This window comes from Periophthalmus magnuspinnatus, chromosome 6 (genome assembly GCF_009829125.3).
Source record: "Periophthalmus magnuspinnatus isolate fPerMag1 chromosome 6, fPerMag1.2.pri, whole genome shotgun sequence".
Classification (NCBI taxonomy): domain Eukaryota; kingdom Metazoa; phylum Chordata; class Actinopteri; order Gobiiformes; family Gobiidae; genus Periophthalmus; species Periophthalmus magnuspinnatus.
Window position 1 is genome coordinate 13,894,283 of NC_047131.1, and position 22,846 is coordinate 13,917,128.

At 38.8% G+C, this 22,846-nt stretch overlaps 1 protein-coding gene across 1 annotated transcript in view; it reads right to left on the reverse strand.

Moving 5' to 3' along the window:
- The window catches only part of grm3 (glutamate receptor, metabotropic 3), a 68,261-nt gene extending 46,052 nt beyond the window's left edge, over window positions 1-22,209 (reverse strand). Inside the window, exons 1-3 of the mRNA XM_055222578.1 lie at window positions 21,871-22,209; window positions 15,996-16,139; window positions 992-1,261 (exon numbers count right to left, since the gene is read on the reverse strand). Coding sequence (XP_055078553.1) covers window positions 992-1,261; window positions 15,996-16,139; window positions 21,871-22,209 — 753 coding nt within the window. The remainder of the gene's footprint in view (window positions 1-991; window positions 1,262-15,995; window positions 16,140-21,870) is intronic.
- Window positions 22,210-22,846: the final 637 nt, after the last annotated feature.

Below are 22,846 nucleotides of genomic sequence, written 5' to 3' on the forward strand. Positions count from 1 at the left end.
TAATACTGTTTTGAGAATTCGACCTTCTTTTGCTATGGACTTTATCTGAATGACTGAGGGATTACCCAGTAAAATGACAATAATACTAATTATAACAACAATAGAGCCTCACATGAGTCTTCCTCACACCTAAAAGGACTCCCTCACTAAACTCCACCACCTGCAGCCAATCATGAATCAGTGCTAGTTCAGCCTCTGCAGCTCAGTGAGTGAATTCTGGAGGTTCTGAGCTCTTACATGAGGCCTGTCCATAGACTGATAACGAGAAAAAACTTGCATGTGTCCTCTATCTGCAGGTAAGGCACTGTCACCTCAGGTTCAGTTTTGATTGCAGCTCCAGTAAAAGCAGACTACATACTGTACCTGGAGCTGTTTTGGTTCATTTGCATGTTTGAGTAATCCTGCATGCCTCAGTCCACATCATGTTTGCCATCTGTTTGTTTTCTTTACTCTTTTTTAAAGTCTGAACAACTTCACCAGATGTTTTTTTAATTGTCATTTCATAACAATACTTTCATTAAAATATAATGACAAAATATTTTTCTATTTTTTGTCTAAAAAGTTACATACTGTGGCTATAAGATGCTGTACCTGATTTGTACTGTCTAAAAATGTGAAAAACTGCACTAGTTCATTTTAAACAGTTGTGGTCCAAAGTTATTCCTCACTCACCTTATCCTTCTCATTCAGAGCAGTGTAATTATTCACTGCGATGAGTTTATAAGAGCTTTTTTTACAATTTTCAGAGACCAGAGCAGAGTTTGCTATTACGGGTTTATGCTAATAACTTACATGCTAACAGCGCACATCCTGATGCTCTGACAATATAAACTCCTTCATAATAATATATACAGTTGCAGATAGTACACAGCAGACTTATTTTGACCTTAAGAGCTGCTTATGCAAATACATGAGAAGTAGTTATTAAAAAGTGTTACCAAACCTATTAGTTACACTACTTGCTCCTCAGTGATAACAGTAACAGCCTGACCTTCTCAGACGTGGCAATGCAGATATTCCTCATGCGTGCTTCATGCTCAAATGCCTCGATGCCGGTCTCCCCGTAGTCCCCCTCAGAGGCCACGGTCGACACATAGGTCCAGTTGAAGTAGCGCAGGATCTCAGCCATGGCCTTGGCCTGGTAGAAGTCGGGTGGAACGGTGCGGGCAAAGTAGTCATAGCGGGTTTTGTCGCTGAGTTTGGCGCTGGTGGAGGCGTAGCTGATCTGAGGGATCTGAAAGAGTCGCAGCAGATTGGCAACCTGCAACAGAGACATGAGGTATTAGGGTTATATATTAAACAGCATCAGGTTTGTACAGTTTTGTGTGAAGTTTTGTATTATACTTTTTACATATTCATGGAGGATTGTCATGTGGGAGCGTGGGTGACGTAGGTTTGCAGGCTGAGAATTGCATAGAATCGTACAGCTAACCAAAAGGAGGGTTCGCATAGGGCGCGGGAGAGATCACTAGATTACTCAAACATGCATGGATGACATCTAAAATCTCCTCAGACATGTATTTGACTTTATGTCCAACCAACAAAAAAATCAGCACAGGAGCTGAGTGGACAACACAAGTGAAACTGTTTTGCACAAAAAAATGTAATAGTCTGTCTTTTTATTATAGTGCAGCATTTCATTTAGAGTATGTATCATTTCAAAGGGTAAACACATTCCCACTTTCAGTCTGAACCATTTAATTAAATCTTAACCCTGGTCATTTCTCTGTTATTAGTTTGTAGATTTCTCACATTGGCATCTGTCATGTAAATATATAAAAAGACTTTTCAACTGCTCTTTGAAATGAACCGCTCCAAAAGATTTAGGTTCCACAAAAGAGTCAAAAGTGCCATCACCAGTTAAATTGTAAACATACATATGAACTTTTATTATTCTTATTCTTATTGTTCTTATTATTCTTATTCTTATTATTGTTATTTGTATTACTTGGTTTGGTGGGATAGTACTTCTGGTAAATATTTATCATAGTTTTGCATCAGTCAAGTGTCAAGTTTTTGGATCAAAAAAGTACAGGAAGTATCAGTGAGTGAATATCTTCCTGTGTCATCAGTATCACAACCAACATCCTAAACTTTTACTCAAGTAAGAGTTCTGTTACTTCAAAATAATATTACTCAAGCAGAAGTAAAAGCATAGTGTCAGAAAATGACAAAACTATTTCATAAATGCAAGCACGGACCTCATAGTGCTGGACAAACACAATTGCTCCTCTGAATGTATTAACACAGAACTATTTACTGAATGATAAGCTTGCAATTTTATAAAGCTAGTGTGCTACATAACAGCCAATTTTGCACCTGTTTGGTACTGCTGATGTTTGCAGGGGCATAAATTGTACAAAACTGAAGAAAAGCAGAATCTATAGTTATATAGCTGAACATGCATATTAATATTGACATGGCCATAAAACTGGTAATGCAGTTAACGTTTTAATGCATGTAATGAAATAGATAGTTATAAAAGTGTCATATATGTAATGAATAATGTATGCCATGAAATGTATAGCAACATTTAACTTTATTTAAACTAGAAGATGAGTAGACCCAATTTCTATAGATTTGATCCAGGATCGTCAGGAGTAAGCTGGACCATTATCCATATCTGAGCCATTCTAACGCTCAAATAATCCATCTAAAGATAAAAGCCATGTACATTGATCCAGCTGATTTTTAGCTTGAGTGTCCCTCTTCTTTGAGACAAAATATCGACTATCATCATTTTACATTTTGTTCATTGAAAACTGACTTAAACAGGTCCACTGACTTCCTGTTTTTGTCCCTTTAAGCAGAATCTTAGTAACAAGTATCATGTTTGTCCCGGCTCAGCATCTCAACCATAATCTTGGTCAGGAGTAGCTAGTTTTTTTGCGTTTTTTTCTTTAAATTTTGAGCTAAAATTTTGGTGACTACAAAGAGAGAACCATCAGAAAGTAGCCAAGACCTGGGTTAAGAGTACACCTATTCCAAAAGCAGACTGAACATAGACAAGTCATATTGGTTTGAAGCTTATAGTTTGACTTTAGTGATGTGACATTTGTGAACGAGTCGGCTCTTTTGAACGGTTAACATGCACACTTGGAGTTGGATCTAATTTTTTTAAAAGAACCAAATCTGATTATGCTGAAACGACACAAGAATGAGCACAGAAGCAGAGAAGGCAACACGAGTTTGAGCTTTGTGCACAAAAAAACAAAACACAAATTATGCATACCGTAATTTCAATAGGTAAACACACTCTTACACTCATTCTGAACCATTTAAAACATATCTTAGCCTTGGTAATTTCTGTGCGATTAGTGTGTAGATAAAAAGAGTTCTCATATTGGCATCTGTGACACAAATATTAAAAGAGACAGTCGTTTGAATGGCTCTTTGAAATGAATGGATCCAAAAGATTCCCATCCCATAAAGGAAAGTCTCATCAATAGTTGACCTTTCTCCAGATTTGAACAAGGGTTTTCAGAGTACGTTTGCCTCATTAATATAAAAAAACATTCATTGAGTCTTTTTTTACACCACAGCGATTACAGATTTGAAGAGGGCAGGCAGTGAGCAGCTAAAACATGTCAACAAGGTAATTACATCTCTCAAATGATTGTCTTTGAACAGTAAATCTACTTTTTTGCGACTTAAGTTATATTACCATTGTCTACTTTGTAATTTTTTGGGCAATTTTAATGCAAACTAGGTAAAGCTTTGAGGAAAAAAAATAAAATGAATAAATGAATAAAATGGAGCATTTTCAAGTACAATGTGACATCACGTACTGGCCTGATTAAAGCCAGATGTTTGTAATCAGAAGCACCTGGCTTTAATAAAGACAGGAGTATTACGTCACCCATAGCCTTTGTTCCAGCCAAATGAAGCACATCGAGGCTGGCAGTTCCATATTTGGAATTTCAACCGGAAGAATTATTGCAACCAAAGAGTCAATCCAGAGCAAGGCTGTTGAAGGTAATGCCCCTTCCCACTCGCACCACTGGTTTAACAAGGAGCAGGCACTTTGCCACACTGTCTGTCAAACATTAGGGGCAACAATCTTGGTGAAAGAAGGGGCTGATTTGTCTGTTATTAATGTTCTTATCTTGATTTACGGACAAACTAGTGAAATAAAAACACCAGGATCAAGTACAGTGGTTTAATACAAACATTTTAAGACTAAATTGTGCTTTTTGTTCGATATAAACTGACATACATGTATATACAGTCTATGTTTGACCTATATCTCAACAAGGATCTTCATCGGGAGTATCTTGCTTGTGTAAAGCAGGTGACAATTCCTGTAATCTCTATATGCACATTTGCCTATATGTACTATAACTGCCTCTAAATCTTGTGGTATTTTGATGAGTTCTTGCAGGATCTCCATGTCACAGCATCACCCCGGCCAGTCAGACCAATCATTGTTACACTCTTGGTGACGTTACACGGTCACGTGACGCAGCGTGGTCAATCGCATGAGTTTATTACGCCGCTGTGATTCAGTTTGACCTAGGTGATGTTGGAAGTCGGTTGAGCGTAAAGCTGCAGGAGCCTTCTATCACATCCCAAACTGAGTAAATGGGTTTGTGTGAAAGGCGTAGTCTGCAAAATCTGGGCAGGTAAATTTTGAACCCTGATGGCGAGCTGAAAGGAGCAGGCCTCAAACCTACAGAGCCTACCTGAACTGAGAGAATCGCGAGTCAAACCTCTCCTCACTCTTGCCGGGCCTGTAGGGGGCTCTTTGCAGCCCATAAAAGTCTCCCAACACACTGCCCACTGACTTTCATACGCTACCCCTCATGAACTCTTGCTGCACCTCCCTCTGGATAAACGGTCAAACCCAGACGTGGGTCTCAATGAACTGTGTGTGGGCTGGGTGGATGTTTTTGTGTTGCTGATTACACTTCTTATTGCTGGACTCTTGATATTATGCTGTTAAATATTGCAGTTTACCAAGGCTGAACTATCGATATATTCTCTGGACTTTACAATTGCTCATCGTTGTGTCAGGAAAATGAATTAAGCGTGAAGATTTTTTATATTATTGACCTTCCATTTGCTCTGAACTGCCTATGTTATATGTTTGTATGTCATTTGCTATTTTCTATAGTATATGGTACCAAACCTAAGGCAAGACAAGTTTATTTGTATAGCACAATTCATACACAAAGTAATTCAAAGTGCTTTACAGTGGTCCTTTGTTTATCACGGGGGTTATGTTCTAAAAATACTCCAAAATAGGCAAAATATGCGAAGTAGTCAGCTTTATTTTTTACAATTATTATATATCTTTTAAGGCTGTAAAACCCCTCACCACACACCTTATACACTTTTCTCAGACAGGCATTAACATTTTTCTCATATTTCTCTCTTGTTTAAACACTCAAAGTTCAAACCCTTTTATATTTTATCCCCCTTCCTCAATGATCGCTTTAAATTTGTTGTTCACGTGCCTCTGCTCCAGCGGTATCCACAGAGGCGCATCTCCATGCACAGGAAAACTTAAGTCTAAAGCGTTTCTGAAATTTGTCTGTGCGAAACGTTTCATCGACATTGTGGAATTTGTCAGGGAGAAAACTTGCAAACATACAGCACTTCAGAGTCACACTGCGATCGAACATTTATATAAAACCCCAGTCACCAGTCTCTTGAAGCTGTGGTTTGGCGGGTTACAGTTAGATTTAATATGATGTATTTTCTTGATATCTTCCTTCCTTAATTAGACCACCATGGCAGGACAATTACAGCTCGTCTCTTTATTCAGCAACTCAACTCATCTCATCTTGTGCATGCCCTGTGCGTGTTCACTCTCGTTACATTTTTATCAGTGCGCTCCTCAATTGTGCTGTACCATAACAATAGGAGCCAATATTATTATGAAGAAAGTAAATAATGTATCCAAATAATATAATAAATAATATTAATTGTTAATAAAATAGGTGCAAAGTAATAAACAAAATACTAATGACCCAAATACATGGTAATAAATGGTCAGATAAATCAAAGGTTACATAAATTTGGCTGAACACATTCTGTATTGTACAGGAGACACGAGACAGAGGAGACTGATGGACAATGGTCTACAGTCCCTTAGCCAATCGGGACGCAGAACACAATGCACGTTCATACACTGCAAAAAAAAAAAAAAGCATGCAAAATTGCATACAAAAAAAACCCCCCTGCAAAACAGTGAAGTCGCAAAAGGTGAATCATGATATAGCGAGAGACAACTGTACATGATTATTTCAGTTTTGTAAATCAAAACTTAAATAATCATTATAAAATTAACATTAAAGGAGAAGAGTGCAGAATAAAAAACATTCAGTCATATGCACAGGTAAACATAACTATTTTGAGCCTGGATTTAAACATTGTCAAAGTAGAGGCCTGTCTCTCTGTTTTACTTACATAAAATTGAAACGCTGATACCCCATGTTTAGTCCTGACTCTGGGCACCAGCAGGAGGCCGGTCCCTGAAGTCCTCAGAGTGTGAGATGGTTCATATGGCACTAATATGTCGGAGATGTACTTTGGTGCTAGACCATGGAAAGACTTGACACTTGTACCAAAAACAAATACCACTCCCTCCTAGAGCCGAATTCTAGTCTTCTGGTCACTAGCCTAATACATCTCTGTTACCACTTTATTACTGTGTTATATCATTGTTCTAGTGCCCCATTGTATTGTACTATCTTTGGTGAAACAGGTGCTACACTAGCTTCACCCTTGACTCAAACAAGCTTGACTATAAAAGTACATTAGGCCCAGTCCGTAAACACAGACTTTATGCATAAACAGCAGTAGGAACACAAAAGCTGGGACTGAATACAAGCCTGACTCATGCATTAGTTATGGTCCTGATGAAGTCTATATAATATTCCCTTTTAGTGCTGATCTCGCCCGTTCCACTGCACTCATTATCATTTGAGTCACATACACGCTAACACTAGCATTAGCTGCGAGATCTACTGCACGAGTACTCCTGGCTGTAAACACAGAGCTACTCCACGGACGCTAATCTTGTTACTCTGCGCCGTTCCGCCTTTTCCCGAGTCTTATTCACAGCTCATTGATGACTTGTTTTGACAACATGTTGCGGTCTTAAAGGAATAGCGTGGAAAATCGGATAAACCGGAGCGTAGAGGTTATACCGATTTGGAAGTTTTAAAAATGGCAGGTGAGCTAAAGGTTGATAAAGGTCGATGTGGAGTGCGCGGTGCTGTTAGCTGTCACTGGATGATTGTGGTTAGCTAACGTGAGAGGTTAGCATGGAATGGTTTTAACAATGCAGTATACATTTAGCCATGTGCTCTTTTGTTATTAGGTTCAAATTATACATGTTTCGTACATTATAAAACTTTTGGGAATCTAACATATTTGTAACATTAAATTATTTAAGGAAATTCAAGGTGGACAAACTACTACTTTAATCAGAATTAGGACCTATAAAAATGTAATATGTAGTCCTGGTTCTATAAAGGTAATCTAACAGTTGAATATAGCTGTTCTATACGGTATATCCATGTATAAAGAGGTGGACTGAGTGAGTGTGACGTCACCCAAGGCTCCAGTCAAATGAAGCTCATCAAGGCTGGTAGTTAAAGGGGCAAATTTGAAATTCCGACCGCGAGTATCATAGCAACCAAAGAGCCGGTCTGGAGCTGCTGAAGGTAACGCCTCTTCCCACCCGCACCACTGGTTTGGCAGGGGGCAGGCGCTTAGCAACGCTTTCAATTAAAAATGTTGCTAATGCCAGCGGGAGTAACCTCGGGGAAAAAAGGCAGCTGATTTGTCTCCTATTAATGTTCATATCTTGAGTTACACACACAATAATGAAACAAAAACACCAGGATCATGTAGAGCGTGTCAATATGAACATTTTAAGACCAAAATGACGAGACTGACAGCAGCATCTACGGACAGTTTTCTAGTGTAAAGTGAATTGAAGGAAGAGTCGATGGAGCAGGAAGCGCGCCCAGGCTCACTTCCTATTTTGAACACATACTTATAAGTTTATGTTATAAAAGAAATTGGCTTGACAAGACCAGACCATTCTAAATGTTCTGTAATATCAGTTCTCTCAGCAGCATAAAATCATCCAGAGGAGCCACTGTTTTATCAGGCATGAAAATATGCTACAGTTTGTCCATGTTATCAGCTCTGTTGTGTATTCCACTGTATATTTCCAAAATCCTGTGTTAGGTCTATTTTAGTTTCAGCAGGTTCAACCAAACATTCAATAAAATATAAAGTCAAAAACAACCAGCCATCCAGGTTTAATTACACTTTGATCAAAGGGGACAGTAAATGCATGAAAAAGTTCCTGTCTACACTGCCCAACTCTAAAATGTTACAGATACTCTTTATGCTGCAGGAAACAAGCAGAACCTTGCTCTTCTGTTTGTCTTTGTGACCTTGGTTCAAATGAAATCTTAGCTCGCTTTTTCTATGTGGCATTCAGGAAACAGAAGTGAACCTTTTGCACATCATGGTTTAACTAACTAAAGCATTGAGTACATGTCCATTGTAACAAAATACATTCTAGTTATAATATTTTCGCCTGCGTTTTGGGATCCCACCGACAAAATACTATAACAGTTGCAGCTCGACTCAATTCACTTACCTTATGCATTCAGAGCATCCTAATTATTCACCAAGAGGTTTACAAGTGCTTTTCAAAACTCTGAGACCAGACGCTAACAGCAACTAGCATTCTAACATGTACTTCCTGACAATTCTGTGCTTTATAATTAGATTCGGCGGGAACACAGCGGATTTATTTTGACCTCAAGAGCTGCTTCTGCAATATATCTGTACAGGGGCAAGACATACATGGGAAAAAATCAGTTACATAGCATTTAAAAGAGTACCTTAACGTTCTCTTTTAGCCCCGAACCAATTCCACTTCAGAACTGTATTTGCTCAATGTATCCTTGAACCGCTTGAACTGCTGACGTAACTTTTATCACAAAGCCCGTATAGATTCTGAGCTGGACTAAAATGTCATTATAGCTCTTGAATGGGCGCAAATTGTGCTTAGTCCTTCACCGCCAGCTTCCCTCTCAAAGTATGCAAAGGGCTGAACATTCCCTGATAAAAAATGTAGAGAAATGAAAAAAAAAAACCAAAACACACTGCAGAGGAAAGGAGGACTGCGAATGTGTTTGGTGTTTGGAATGCAAGTCACACACGAGCCCGGGAACGCAGCATCGGCTATGGAAATGTCTCCGGGGCTGTGGGATTCAGTAGTGCATGGTTAAACAGCAAATAATTCCCTATTACTTCATTTAGAGGTAGCAGATGGACGGGCCAGGCAGCGCGGGTTGGACACGGCTCAGAATTCCGCGGCGTTGGGTCATTGGAACGCTGAGCACATTCCAGGTCTTGTAAACACCTCGGGAAGAGCAGGTGAAAACAAGATGAGGGCAGCGGGAGTGAACTGTGATTATGTTGTGATTTGAGGGAACTATAGAGGCGCAGAGAGGTATAAATGCATTGTCAGACTGTGTCCAAAATGTGCTGCATTCAAATTAGGAGATGATTCATCGCTATATAATCGATGTAAAGGGGCACTATGTAACTTTTCTGATGGGAAGGTTTTTTCTGCCACTTGTCTCCATGGAGTTATTGCTTTGTCGGGAATTATGTCATTAAACAGAAACAGTTTGCATTGATTTAAAACTGCTAACCCTGTAGTTTAGACTTTTAAACCATTCATTTAAAATACAAACTTAAAGGTGCACTATATAACGTTTTAGGTGGAGCGTTTAACATCTGCTTGTTTTCACAGAGGTAATACAGCTTTGCCTGAAATGTTCCTTGAAGTACCTACTTGCCTTGATTTTACAGAGATATATGTTTAATCCCATACAAAGACCATCCTTCAGAAAAGTTACATAGCGCACCTTAAAGATAATATATATTACCTCATAGCTTGTACTGATAACAATTGTAACACTGATTTATTTTTAATTCCAAAATATTGACCATGATGTCCCATTTGATATCATAATTTGGTGTGTTGGTTCTCAAGACGATTAACCAATCAGAGCAGAATGAGCCTCGCATGACTCTCTCATTTGAGTTGCCAGTTTCAATGTTGAAATCCAGCTGGTTTAAACTTAAAATGCCTCCCTCTGATCTGAAACATCACTACCTAAACACCAGGACCTGCGGACAATCATGAATCAGTGCTAGTGCAGCCTTTGCAGCTCAGTGAGTGAATTCTTCATTCTGAGCTTTCACACGAGGCCTGTCCACATATTGAGAATGAGAAAAACTGGCAACACAGGTTAAATCAATGAGAACCCAGGCTGCATACAGTTCCTTTAAAATTTGTTAGAAACGTTGCAATTACAAACTTTGGCTAACTCATCCAGCGCTAAACTTCATGCATATAGAAAAGTAGAAGAGACAGTGATGAGATTTCCGAACAACAGAAAGTGCTTTGGATGGGAGAGGCAGAGGCAGTGAGATTAGGGATTTAAGCAGTGATAGGAGGCGGCTTTTGTGCAGCCACAGTGGGGAAAAGGCAGAAGGAGGGTTTATGCTAAAATATGCAAATGTATCGGCACAGCGACAAGAGCAACATGAGCTATGGAACACATGGGAATGCACTACGGCCAATGGTACAGAGGAGAAAGAGCCTGAGACTAAACTAGGCTCGGATCTAGTTATGGGCCCGGGTGAACTTTGAAGGACCAATTAACAGCAAATTTGAGGTTTTTTTAGGGTACATTTATCAAAGAGTGGATATTATGCAAAAAAGCATACACTGTTAGGTTTATGGTCATGGTAAAACTCCGCTCTGTTCTCTGAGAGCTGTGAAAAGCACTTATAAACTCATCTTGGTGAATAATTAAGATGCTCAGAATGCATTAGGTAAGTGAGGAATAACTTTAGACCTCTGCGTTTTTAAGACAGTAAAAATCAGTTACAGTTACAGTTACCTTTTAGTAAGGCCCAAATATAATACTAATTAACACTGAATTATGTCTGCAAATTAACAGCTTCTTGTATGTTAATAAGTGAACCTTAAAATAAAGTTTAAAGCAAAACTCCTGTTCACACTTATCTTTGGGCTGCAGCATAGCACATGAAACAATTGTTATATAAGAGGAAAACATGCAGAATAAATCCTGTCCAAACCATAAACATACAAAGTTCCATTGTGGTCAGTTCTGCCAAGTCGCAGGATTGTCAAAGGTTTGAATCCCAGAGCAGGCAGATCAAGGAAAACATGCAAAGTCCATCACCAAGGATCTTACGGAGGAGTGCGGCTTGTCTTTCTCACATATGAAGAAGGCAGGTTGTTTTACTGCCCATGATCCAATCGATGAGATGTAGAGGACAGGTTTGGTAGAGGACAGGTTTGGTAGAGGACAGGTTTGGTAGAGGACAGGTTTGGTAGAGGACAGGTTTGGCTAATCTAGTGGGTAGTGCTCAGTTACATTTACTTGAGTAACTTTTTAAAGAAATTGTACTTATCTGAGTACTTTTCTAGCACCATATTTTTACTCCTACTTGAGTAATATTATTCTGAAGTCACATTGCTCTTACTTGTGTAAAAGTTTTGCTTACTCTACAAGGAACAAAAAACTTTATGTTGACAATTTGAAATGATTTGAACATCTGTGTTTCTTGCACCTTTACTTCAGATATGATTTTGTTTGTCTAATTTTTGTTTCTATGCTTTGAAAATAACAGATCGTGTTTTATTTAATGTTTTGTTCTTCCAGTGACATTAAATTTAAATTATGAATCAGATGGTACACTGTGACAGGTGCTCTTTAAGTTACTCTTACTTGAGTAGTAGTTTTCACAAATACTGTCTTACATGTGTAAAGTCTTGGACCACTACTTTATACTTCTACTTGATATGTTGATACTTGAATATTATTTTGAAGTAGCGTTACTCTTACTTGAGCACAATTTGTGGCTACTCTACCCACCTCTAGTCAAATTTCTGATGGAAGATAGAAGCATAGTGGTTAGTCCTTCTGCCTCATAGTGAGACAGTCCCAGGTTCAGTTTCGATGTTTAGAGTAGTTGTGCACACAGGCTGATGCTAATTTTATCATTCTATTTCATGCATTCTAATGAGGCAGCAAAATATTTTGAATATTGCAAATCTGGCTGCACTTTATTTTAGGGTACACTTATTAACATCTAACTAGCTAAATAGTTAATTGGTCATTAGTATTTATTGAACTCTTATTAATGTCTCATACTGCATAATTTTATTCTGCTAGTCACACATTTACTAACACTTTCCTTTTATAAAAGTCCTTATTACTGCTTGATCATAGGTCATTTTTGTACATGAATTATTATTTTGGTAATAAGAGTGTTGTTAAGCTTACTCTTATGTAATAAAACACTCCAGTATGTGTAAACAGAGTCCAACTAACCATGAATTAAGCTTTGAATATATTCCCCATATGATGTTTTTACACATATACATATATTTATTTGCAGTAAATAAAATATTAACCCCATAACTCCAAAATGTCTTCATTGAAATAAATCACACTTTAATCAAAGCATAAAAACATCATGTGTAACATTCAGTGTATTTCAATAGCTTTAAAGATTGCACACTTTGCAGTACAATCAAATTTACAACAACTCCTTCAGCTGATTTAATTCTTCTGATTCTCTGTAAGCAGTACAATTTAAGACAGGGCCGGGCCCGGCTTGGGCCACACAAAGCCTGGAGCACTCCGCGGACAACCAGTGTCCAGTTGTAGCTGAATGTGTAACAGTGCTGTGGCCCGTTCGTGTGCGCGGGGGCTCCAGCGAGCTCAGTTCTGGTTAAACCCCAAACATCTCAGTGTGCTCTGACCAAACCAAGAAAACAAGGAGACAATGAGCTCAGGCTCAGCCTCGCTCTGTATGAGCTGTGGTGTACAAATTCTTATTGTATGGATGTTCTTACTGGGAGAGCAAAGTGGGGAGGCAAGAGCCTTGAAAATAAACTGAAACGAATGACACACATTTTGTGTTGTTGTATTTCTTCTAGTGCTTCTCTTTCAATTGTAAATAAGGTCGCTTATTTTATTACAGTAGTAAGGTACTAAATATGTGTTTTTGTTTAGATTTTTTTAAGAATTAATTAACAATAGTTGGGATAAACTGTCTACGTTAACCTTTGCATGCAGGGACTCATCAGGATTTGCAGGGATGCATGTCCCTCAAACAAATCAGTCTCAATGTCCATCAGAAGTGGCTCCATCTTTGAGAATTCTCATGTTAATCTCCAAACTTGGGTGCATTTTTTTTTATAGGTGCATACTTTAAGATTAAAACACAAGCCATCAAGTCTACATTTTTATTCAGTAATGTTTGTTTGTTATACATCCTTGTTTGTTTTTAATTATTCCAGATTTGCCAGAGTCCATGCCATGGGACAAGTGGACATGCTGCAGGAAGGAATTACCCGGAGCTCTACAACCCTAAGCAAACTTGCCAAGGTATTGCAAGGAGTTTGTAAATCAGCAGTGAAGAGAATGAGAAGAAGAGGCAAACAGATTGCTGGCAGAAGAAGAGAGATTGCTCTTGATGAAAGCAAATTTGGCCATAGAAGAAAGGTATGGAAAATAAAGAGTGGGTACAGGCACACTGCAGTGAGGCAGAGTCACAAACCAAGTGTGCAGCTGATGCACTGCATATCAAGCTTATTACTAGTGCTTTCTAATTGCTTTATTTTTCTTGTGAATTTTCAGTACAATAGAGGCTGTGCAAGCAACAGGAGTTCCTGTTTTTTTTGTAATTCAAAGATGATAGAAGAATACCTGTTCTTAGGATTGTCCAGCACTGTTCAAATAGGTTTCTCTTGCCACTCATCAAGAAACATGTCTGCTGAGGAAGCTCAGTTGTTTCAGATGGATGAAAAGCTTACTCTCCTTCTCTCCATGAAGAAGGATTCAGACACTTAACTGTGAATCACCAAGAGTACTTTGTTGATCCCGAAACTGGAGCACACTCTCAGAACTTGAGAGACTTTTGGGGTGTTTCCAAGACAACAATCTGAAGCCTAAGAGTCAGCCGCGCAGAAAGCATGAGAGAAGATGTGACTGACTGGTCATATTGGCATGAGAAGTATCACAAACATGGTCAGCTTGGAATGCTTTTGCACAACATTAGAAAGACATTTCCAGTATAAGTCAATACAAACTTGTAGATGATCCATGTTTTTCCCACAAAATATAGTTTTCAAAGTTGGATTTCATGATTAGATGAAGCACAGACAAAAGCTAAACGATTCGCCCTAGTCATTTGTATCGGTGGATTTTCATTCATAAATAGTGACAATAGAAGACAGTGTTTTGCCACATCTCTGATCAAACTCAGAGCAGTTTATCGTCCACGTACAATTTACCCCTTCATTGTCATTAACTACTTTTTGTGCTACTGTTGTGTGAAGAAGAGACCACTTTAAAATAGGGGCCATATTAATTTTTTTGGGTCATTTTTAAGTTTTGATAAAAACATCACTTGAGAATGGGGAACATATTCAGAGCTTAATTCATGGCTAGTTGGACTCTGTTAATATATACTAGAGTGTTTTATTACATAAGAGTAATTTTTATTAAGCACTAATAAGTAAAAACTACATTTCTTGTGCCACTAGTCCTTAACAACTCCCTTATTATCAAAAGCTTATTACAATCATGATTCCTGTCCAAAAATGAACATTCATTCATTCATTAGATTTCATTCTAATAAGCAGTAATACAGACTTTTATAATAGGAAACTGTTAGTAAATGTCTAACAATCCCATTTTCACTGCCACCGGCATACGCCCACTGCTCTGTACTTCATTCTCCAATTTTATTTTCTAAATCGGTGCTAGACATAGGATTCAGCAGCTGCCCGCTAGCGTGATCTGCAACTATCCGTCGGAGGTGTCGACTCTTTGTTGTGATGATGTTTACGGAGATGTCATCTCCCATTGGACCCTGCAGTTTTCTAACTCTGAAGTCAGCATACTTGCTTCTTTTGTGCAGTTGTTTTACATCACTATTACGTTTAAAATGTGCAAATTATAACATAATAATCCCTGGGTGTCATAGATTATAGCTATATAGCAGACACAAGCACAATAGGTCTTCTTAAATGTGTTCCAGCGTCAAAAATCTAATTTCCAACTCCACTTCAAGTTCACTTATGCTTGGTCAAATAAAAATCATACTTCACTATAGCTGGCCATTTTTTTCTTAGCAATTTGTCCAGAAGTCTTGGTTCTTATATAAATTAGAAGAATCACTCGTTGTAATGTTTTCTACTGAGCTCTGGTGTTACTCTCATAGTGTTGAGTGATTGTCAATCGCCAAAACGGCCCTGGTTTTTCATAGTTTGTAATGTTTGGAGGCTTTGAAAATGCACTGGGGCTAAGGTATGGAATGATCCCAAGCTTTAGAATGCAAAACCACTGACAAAACTTTACAAAGATGTGTGGGTCTGGTCATTTCCTGTCTCCCAGATTTGAGTTGGGTGTGACTGACAGGTGGAGTAACCAATCAGAGAGAAGCATAGTCTGTTAGTGTCAAAATAAACATAGTGGCCTACACAAAGAAAGTGAAAACGTAACACTGAGGACTGAGAGTGCGGATCTAAGACTCGAAGCACCAAACTCGTATTTATCTCAGGTTAAAGGTCAGAACATTTTGTTCTGAATGTTATGAGAATTTTTGCAAGTTAACAATACAGAAGGGACTGGCTGGTCAGGCAAGTTTGTTCTCCTTTTGTCTGGGTGAGCTTCTACCTTGATGCTTAAGTTCTCCTCATAAACTCAAAATATGCTCACCGTAAGCTAATCCTATCTGACCAGAATCAAGGGTCAATGACAGGTTTAACCCCAGCAAGACATAATAATGGATCACATGCAGAGCACCAATTTCAACATGGGGACAAGTGTATTCAAATCAGCCAAAAAGATCTCAACATGTCTGCCCCACATTGCCATAGTAAGTGTAACAGAGTGAGGTACCTGTATGGACACACTGCTGAAGGAGCCCCCGATGACCCCTGCGATGGCCAGAGGGCTGTCGTCCTGCAGAGCGTACGAGCCGTCAGGACAGATGAACTCTGTGTCATCCACTTTGGTCAGAGACGCGCGCACAAACTCCAGGGCCTGAACACATGCAACAAGAATTAATACTTTTAGACACTTTTGTTTTGTAGAATTTATAATTTCAATGATTGAATTTGTGTGATAAACTAATCAATTTGCAGCAATTAATTTACATGTCTGATGCCTTCGGCTGGCAACAGAGAAAACTAAAGAATTTTTGACAAACGAGCAGCATGGCTTTGGTAAACGTGATGCCAACACATGGATGCTTTGTAATGAAAGACATGTAAGACCAAACCTCCTTGTCACTGCCTGATCTCGCCAGATCTCAGAAGCTAATCAAGGTTCAGACTTGGATGTGACACCACTAGGAATTCCAGATGCCATAGTGGGGTGTTGTGTCCTTAGGCAAGGCACATCACGCACATTGCCTAGTATGGATGTGGTGCATGTGCGTGTGAGTGTTGGTGGTGGTCAGGGGGCGTTGACGCAGATTGGCAGAGTTGCTTCCAACAGTCTGCCCCAGGGCAGCTGTGGCTACAATAGAAGCTTACCACCACTGAGTGTGGAGTGAATGAATAATGCAGAAAATTGTAAAAGGACTTTGAGCATCTGGAAAAGTGCTATATCAGACTAATGCATTATTATTATTAATATTTAAAGCGTGAAATGATCAAAGCTGGTTGATTGAAGGAGAAAGCACTCAACTGAAAATTCTAAATCCAAATGGACACGAAGCAATTTGGTTCAGAAAGAGACAGCCTCGACAAACGTGTAGCCCAATCTCTTTGAATATCAAATGTAATTGTTTAAATAAAAAGCACAATTTAAATTTGGGACTTTTTTTTTCAAAAACTAAAAAAAGGTATTGAATTTTATGCCATTTAAATGGCTCGTGTTACACTATTTTTCTGATCTATGTTATAATGTTGTTTCCTCATCACAAACAGACCTGGAGTTGTGTTTTGTTTCATTCACATGTGTAACACACAAATCCTGCATATTAAGGCAGAGCCCTTCTCTCCAATGGAAAACACTCATTTACATGTCATGTGGTAATACAGGAAGTGCTCCACTGTGTTTTTAAACTCCATACAGCTTAACTAGAATCAACTTGAAAATTATTGCTTCATGTCATCACAGGGTGGAACAGAGCATTTTGAGCTTTGGAGATGTAAACATCCTAATAATAAAGGATTACTCAAACATGTGTGAATGAAACAAAGAACAACTCCAAGTATGTTTTTGATGCGGTAAGAACATTGTAAAATTGCTAAAACATGCATAATATAAGACCTTTAACACCAAAAAATAAATACATTTCTTTCACCAAAGTCTGAACTCTGAACTCCAGCAAATTCTTTTACTGACAGAGGATTGGCTGTGGACCTCTCCATTAAAAAAACAACAATATAATTGCCAATTAGAAATGACTGAATCAGCTACAACCTTCCCCTGAGGCAACAGAACCACCAGCCTCCTAAACCTCTGTCCTATTTATTACTAGTGTCAAGACCTCTGGAGGTAAAACATTTTCCTGAAATGTCCTATATTATGCAAAATTGTCTCCTGGGAGCCTAAAGCATGTTAGAATACTGCTACCTGCTCAAAAACATACCTGGAGTTATTCTGTGTTTCATTCACACGTTTGAGCAATTCTGCATTATTAGGCTGTCTACATCTACAAAGCTTAAAACGTTCTGTTCCAAGAATTTGTGTATTAAACATGTCCGAATGAAACAAAACACAACTCCAGGTCTGTTTGTGATGAGGAAAAATGACATAGACATAGATCATAAAATAATGTAATATGGGCCCTTTAACTGATCAGTCATTTTTTACCTGTTCACAAAATGTTGGAGTGGTTTTTGGCTGCAGTTTGAACCTCGCCGAGTGCTTCTATCGTGGTGCCATATGCTCTTTTATTGTCTCTTCATTCTCAATCATCTGGTGAATGCACTTGGAATGTTAAAGGCCTTACAAATGAGCTCACACATACAAATGAAATCTGTCTGATCAAGAAATGTCATAAAACTAAAACTTGAATGCAGAAAATTTACCAGTTTGAGTCAGTTTGACAAGTTAAGAATTATTTACTAGATAGACATAGATTATTTCACTTTCTAGATTTTTTTTTTTTTTTTTTTTTAGATGTTTCTGACTTGCAGAGGTGCTCCATGATATAATACAGGACAAATAAAAGCTAAGACAATGACGGGGGCTGTGGCAGATACACTACGGATTCCATTTTGCACATTCTTATTCACATTGAGACCAGAACTATGGAAGATAATGTGTTCCATCAGATTTTGGATTTTTGAACTCTGAAAAAATATATTTGATTTTTGATTTTTTTTTTCATAATTTTTGTTGCTGAAATGTCAAGTACACATTGTCTATGCATTTTAAATTCGAAATAAAATGCTCACCTTTTAAATATTTAACACATATATTTTAAAGCTCTTAAATTCGACAGTGAAAATCCAAAGTGTAAAATTTGCAGTGAAAATTTTCGCAGCAAAGATCCAAGATTCCAAGGCATAAGCAATCGATCCTGAGTGTGGATTGATTGCGTATGTAAGAACTAGGAAATGCTGTAGGGAACTGATCTGATTGGTCAGAATTTTCTTTGTTTCCTTAACTATAAGCCCCGCCTACAGAAGAGGAAGGCCAATAGGAAACAGTTGCCTCCCTCCTCCTCAATCACAATCGATTGCTTATGCTTTGGTATCTTGGATTTTTGCTGCAATTTTTTTCACTACACTCTGGATTTTCACTGTTAAATTTGAAGGCTTGAAAATATCTGTGCTGAATATTTAAAAGGTGATTTTTTTTATTTTTTTTATTTTGACATTTTAAACACACTGAAAATATGCTTAAAAATCATCAACTGAAATTCAGAATAAAAATTATTTCAAACATGTTTTTTTCAGAGTTTAAAAATTAAAAGTGAGAAATTCAGTGGCATTCAAAACTCAAAATCAAACAACAAACGATCTTCCATTCAAAAACAGATAATTAGATTAGCAAATTATGTTGACTCTAAGCAGTATCTAGTATTGCTCTATTTGTTGTTATTGTTCTTATCTTGTTTTTAAAGCATCACTGGGCCTTTTTTGTCTGTTGGAATGACAAAGAACTTTGAACCTTGAGATAAAGGTAAGTTTTAATCATCATGTGAGTTTTATTTATGCTACTGTGACTGCTGGATTTGTTCATCTAAAATCATCCAAAACACAGATAACCACATTTGCTTTGTTCAAAATTTCATGTTTGGTCTTCGGCCTGCAAAAGTTTCCATAATTAAGTTCTATTTTGCTTTCAGGACTGCGGACACCATCTCAAATTTTGCTCGGGGTGCCAATCGAGCTGGCAAACTGCTGACTGTTTCCAAGCCATTGTTTCAGAACCACTCATATAATTACTGTATCGAATTTCTATCATTTTATCTCATACATATTTCTTTCTACAGTGAAAGAGAACCTGGTGTACAACATGATCATCAAAACAAATGTGAGAAAATGTCTTACGGGGGCAGTCATGTGTGTACAGTGTATGATATAAGACTCAAGGCACCATCTGTAAATAGTTTGACAGTAATGAAAAAAAAAAAATTAAAAATTAAAAAACTCTTTATGCAATAACGCTCCCTGCGGACTATTGTCTTTGTGAGCGCCTCATTTCCCTCACAGCAAAGCGCGTCAGTCTCCACTTCTCACCAGAGTCATTTAAAAGCATTACCTGCAGATTAGCTGTAAACAGAATTGATAGGTTTATGCTTTTTTTCACAGTGTATGAGTAAGGAAATTGAAGCACTAAATCTGTAAACGCGCGCACAGAAGGGAGGGAGCTGGATATTAACTTGAGTAATAGTGAAGAGCAAGGAACCATGTCGTAAAGCTACACTGTGGAACTTTGCTGCCCCTCTAAACTAAAGCTTTATTCACTTTTTAGAATGGGTGACATTTTAAAGGAACAGGATGTAGCTTGTGCGTTATTTTGTTTTAAAAATATGCTACAATAAAACTGAACCTTCTTTTGCCAGTGTCTTATTCTGCAGATAGAGACATATACATTCAAGTTTTTTCCCCAGTACCTACCTTGCCTCATATGAAAACTCAGAATCTCCAAAATTCACTCACTGATCTGCAAAGGCTGCACTAGCATACACTTTTGGGATGTCCTAACTAGCTAGGGTCATTTTGGCAATAAGTAAATAATGATGGGACAAGATTTCATGCCACAAGACAGAATTGCAACAACCTGTGCAGTTCTAAAATAGTGCTACAGTGACTAAAATGAACAAACAAATTGTCACGATCCCTGTCTGTCCTGCCCCTTTTTTTGTTCTTTTTACTCTCCCTTCTGTGTCTGAGCTTGGAGCTGGGGCGGAGATCTTGGCTCCTCCCGTGTACACCTGGAGCTAATCTGCAATCAGCTGCACCTGGGGAGGGTAAGAGGAGCCAGGACCTGACACTCAGCACCACATCGTCTGCGTATCTCTGTGGTACTTCTTGCTTGGCTCAGTTCATGGTTTTTCGCTTTTTGACTTTGCTAAACTGGGTACTTTTGCTCCTCACTAGATCCCGCTCCCTGGACCCGCTCAGCTCTCCCACCTCCGACCCTGCTCTTCTCTACCGGTACTATTCGTCCCGTCTCAGTCTCTGCTACTCACGCTCCATCCTTGGACCACGGCAAACACCCCGCTCCCAACTCACCGATTGATCTACCGTCATTTTTGCACTTGCACTCCTGTAAATAAACACTGTTAAACTTTTCACCAAGTTCTGTGTTTTTGGTCCCTCCTGTCAGACGTTACGACGCAAATGGATTAAATTAGGTTAAAAAACGAAAAATCTAAAATAATGTGAGGCCAAAATTGAGAACTAAACCACACAATTTATTCATTTTACATTATGACACAATCTTGTCGTTTGTCGTTTCGTCCTCATGCACATCTATCTTGTCTCATGGTAAAGATATACATGAAAAATATGAATAATAGATTTGTAGTTGTGAACAAGCTCTGACTGCACAGTGGACACAAGCCTTGTACCTTTTTAAGAGTGCATTTTTGTCTGTCTTTTCGTCTGTTTTACTGACATTCACATTATGCACAAGGGAGCCATGGTCGATGTGTGAAGAACAGGTCATTGGGCTCATTCTGCACAAAAAATGCTCTGTTCACACATTTTGGTTGCTCATTTGTCCAGCGCAACCTACAACCTTGGATGCACCCTGCACTACAATCCATCGACTGTTTGTTCTCTAAAAAGGTCCAAAAGTATTACAACAGATAGATTTTTTATATGTCCACTAAATGATAAATCCGGTTGGCGCACACTGGTGTATAGTGTATGAATGTGCGTGTGTGAATGGTGAGTGGTTTCTTGCTGCAAAGTGCTTTGAAGGATTAAAAGAGCTATATAAAAATGTGACTATTTACCATTTAGAAGACCATTTTTTCTGCACATTCTGGTAATATAAAGACGATTATCTCTATTGGCGATTATCACGTTTATATAAAATGTCCCATGAATGATTATCGTCTACCGTTTTTCATCACGATAAACGATATTATTGTTTATTGTCCCATCCCTACTCCACACTACACTTTCTGTTGGTTTATGAAGTTTCTAAACATTGAAAATGTTTTTGCCCAGTGACGTTTTTGGACTTAAAACAACCACGCTATGAATATTAATTACCACAAGGCTGGTTATCCTTGACAATTTTTGAACTGAAATGAAAAAATTACTTTTATTACTTTAAATTTACACTTATCTCGTACCTGTTCCAGAGCGTAGGTGTCCCGGGAGCACGTGTCCAGAATATGCACTCCCAGAGACACCCCCGGCAGCAGGCTCCGATCCTGGTTGATGCGGTCGATGGCGAACAACATGGCCTCCAGCCTCTGTATGCCGCGGGCCTCGTTCACGCGGCCACACTCCTCCATCCCCGCCCCCTTCTCGTGCACCGGGAACAGCCCGCCCAGCACCAGGTCGCCCTCGATCCGCACCTCCCGCTTGGACTGCCCGGCCTCCCCTCCACCACCGCCGCCGCCCCCGCTCACCGAGAGCAGGGCGGTCCGGAAGGTGGCGCAGAAGAGGAGGAGCAGGGCCAGGACCATGGTGGGGTGCGGTGGGGTGGTCGGGTCAGGCGCCGGAGGGTGGGCAGGGGTTGTTATGGTTATGGCCGGGGAGGGTGGACGCGGTCAGGGAGAGCAGGGGAGGAGCGCGCGTGGGAGGACACAGCATCTGGGCATCAGTCCTGTGGAGCAGAGGGACACAGGGTGAGCACCATGTTCACAGACAAAAAAAAAAAACTGTACAACTTTTTACTTGAGAGATTTCAGTAAAGGTCCTACATTACGCAAAATTTACTTATGTGAGCTTTAAGAAATGGTAAAATGCATCATCAAAAACCTCGCCAAAAACATATGCGAAATTGTGTTTTGTTTCACACATTTTGAGTAGTCCTACAATATTAGTCTGTCTAGATCTTGAAAGCTCCAAATGGGTAGTAGCAGGCAGTTTTCAAGTTAACAGCTACTACTTTTACTTTTTGTTCAGTAAAGATGGGCAATTGCAGGCCTGAAATCATCTAAATGATTATAATGATGGTGTATGGAGTTTAAAAACATATTAGAGCACTTCCTGTATAACCACATGACATCACAAGGTGGAACAAAGTGTTCTGTGTGTTAAACAATAAAACAAAACTCCAGGTTTGTTTTAGATCAGAAAATAGTAATTAAAGAGTTCTAC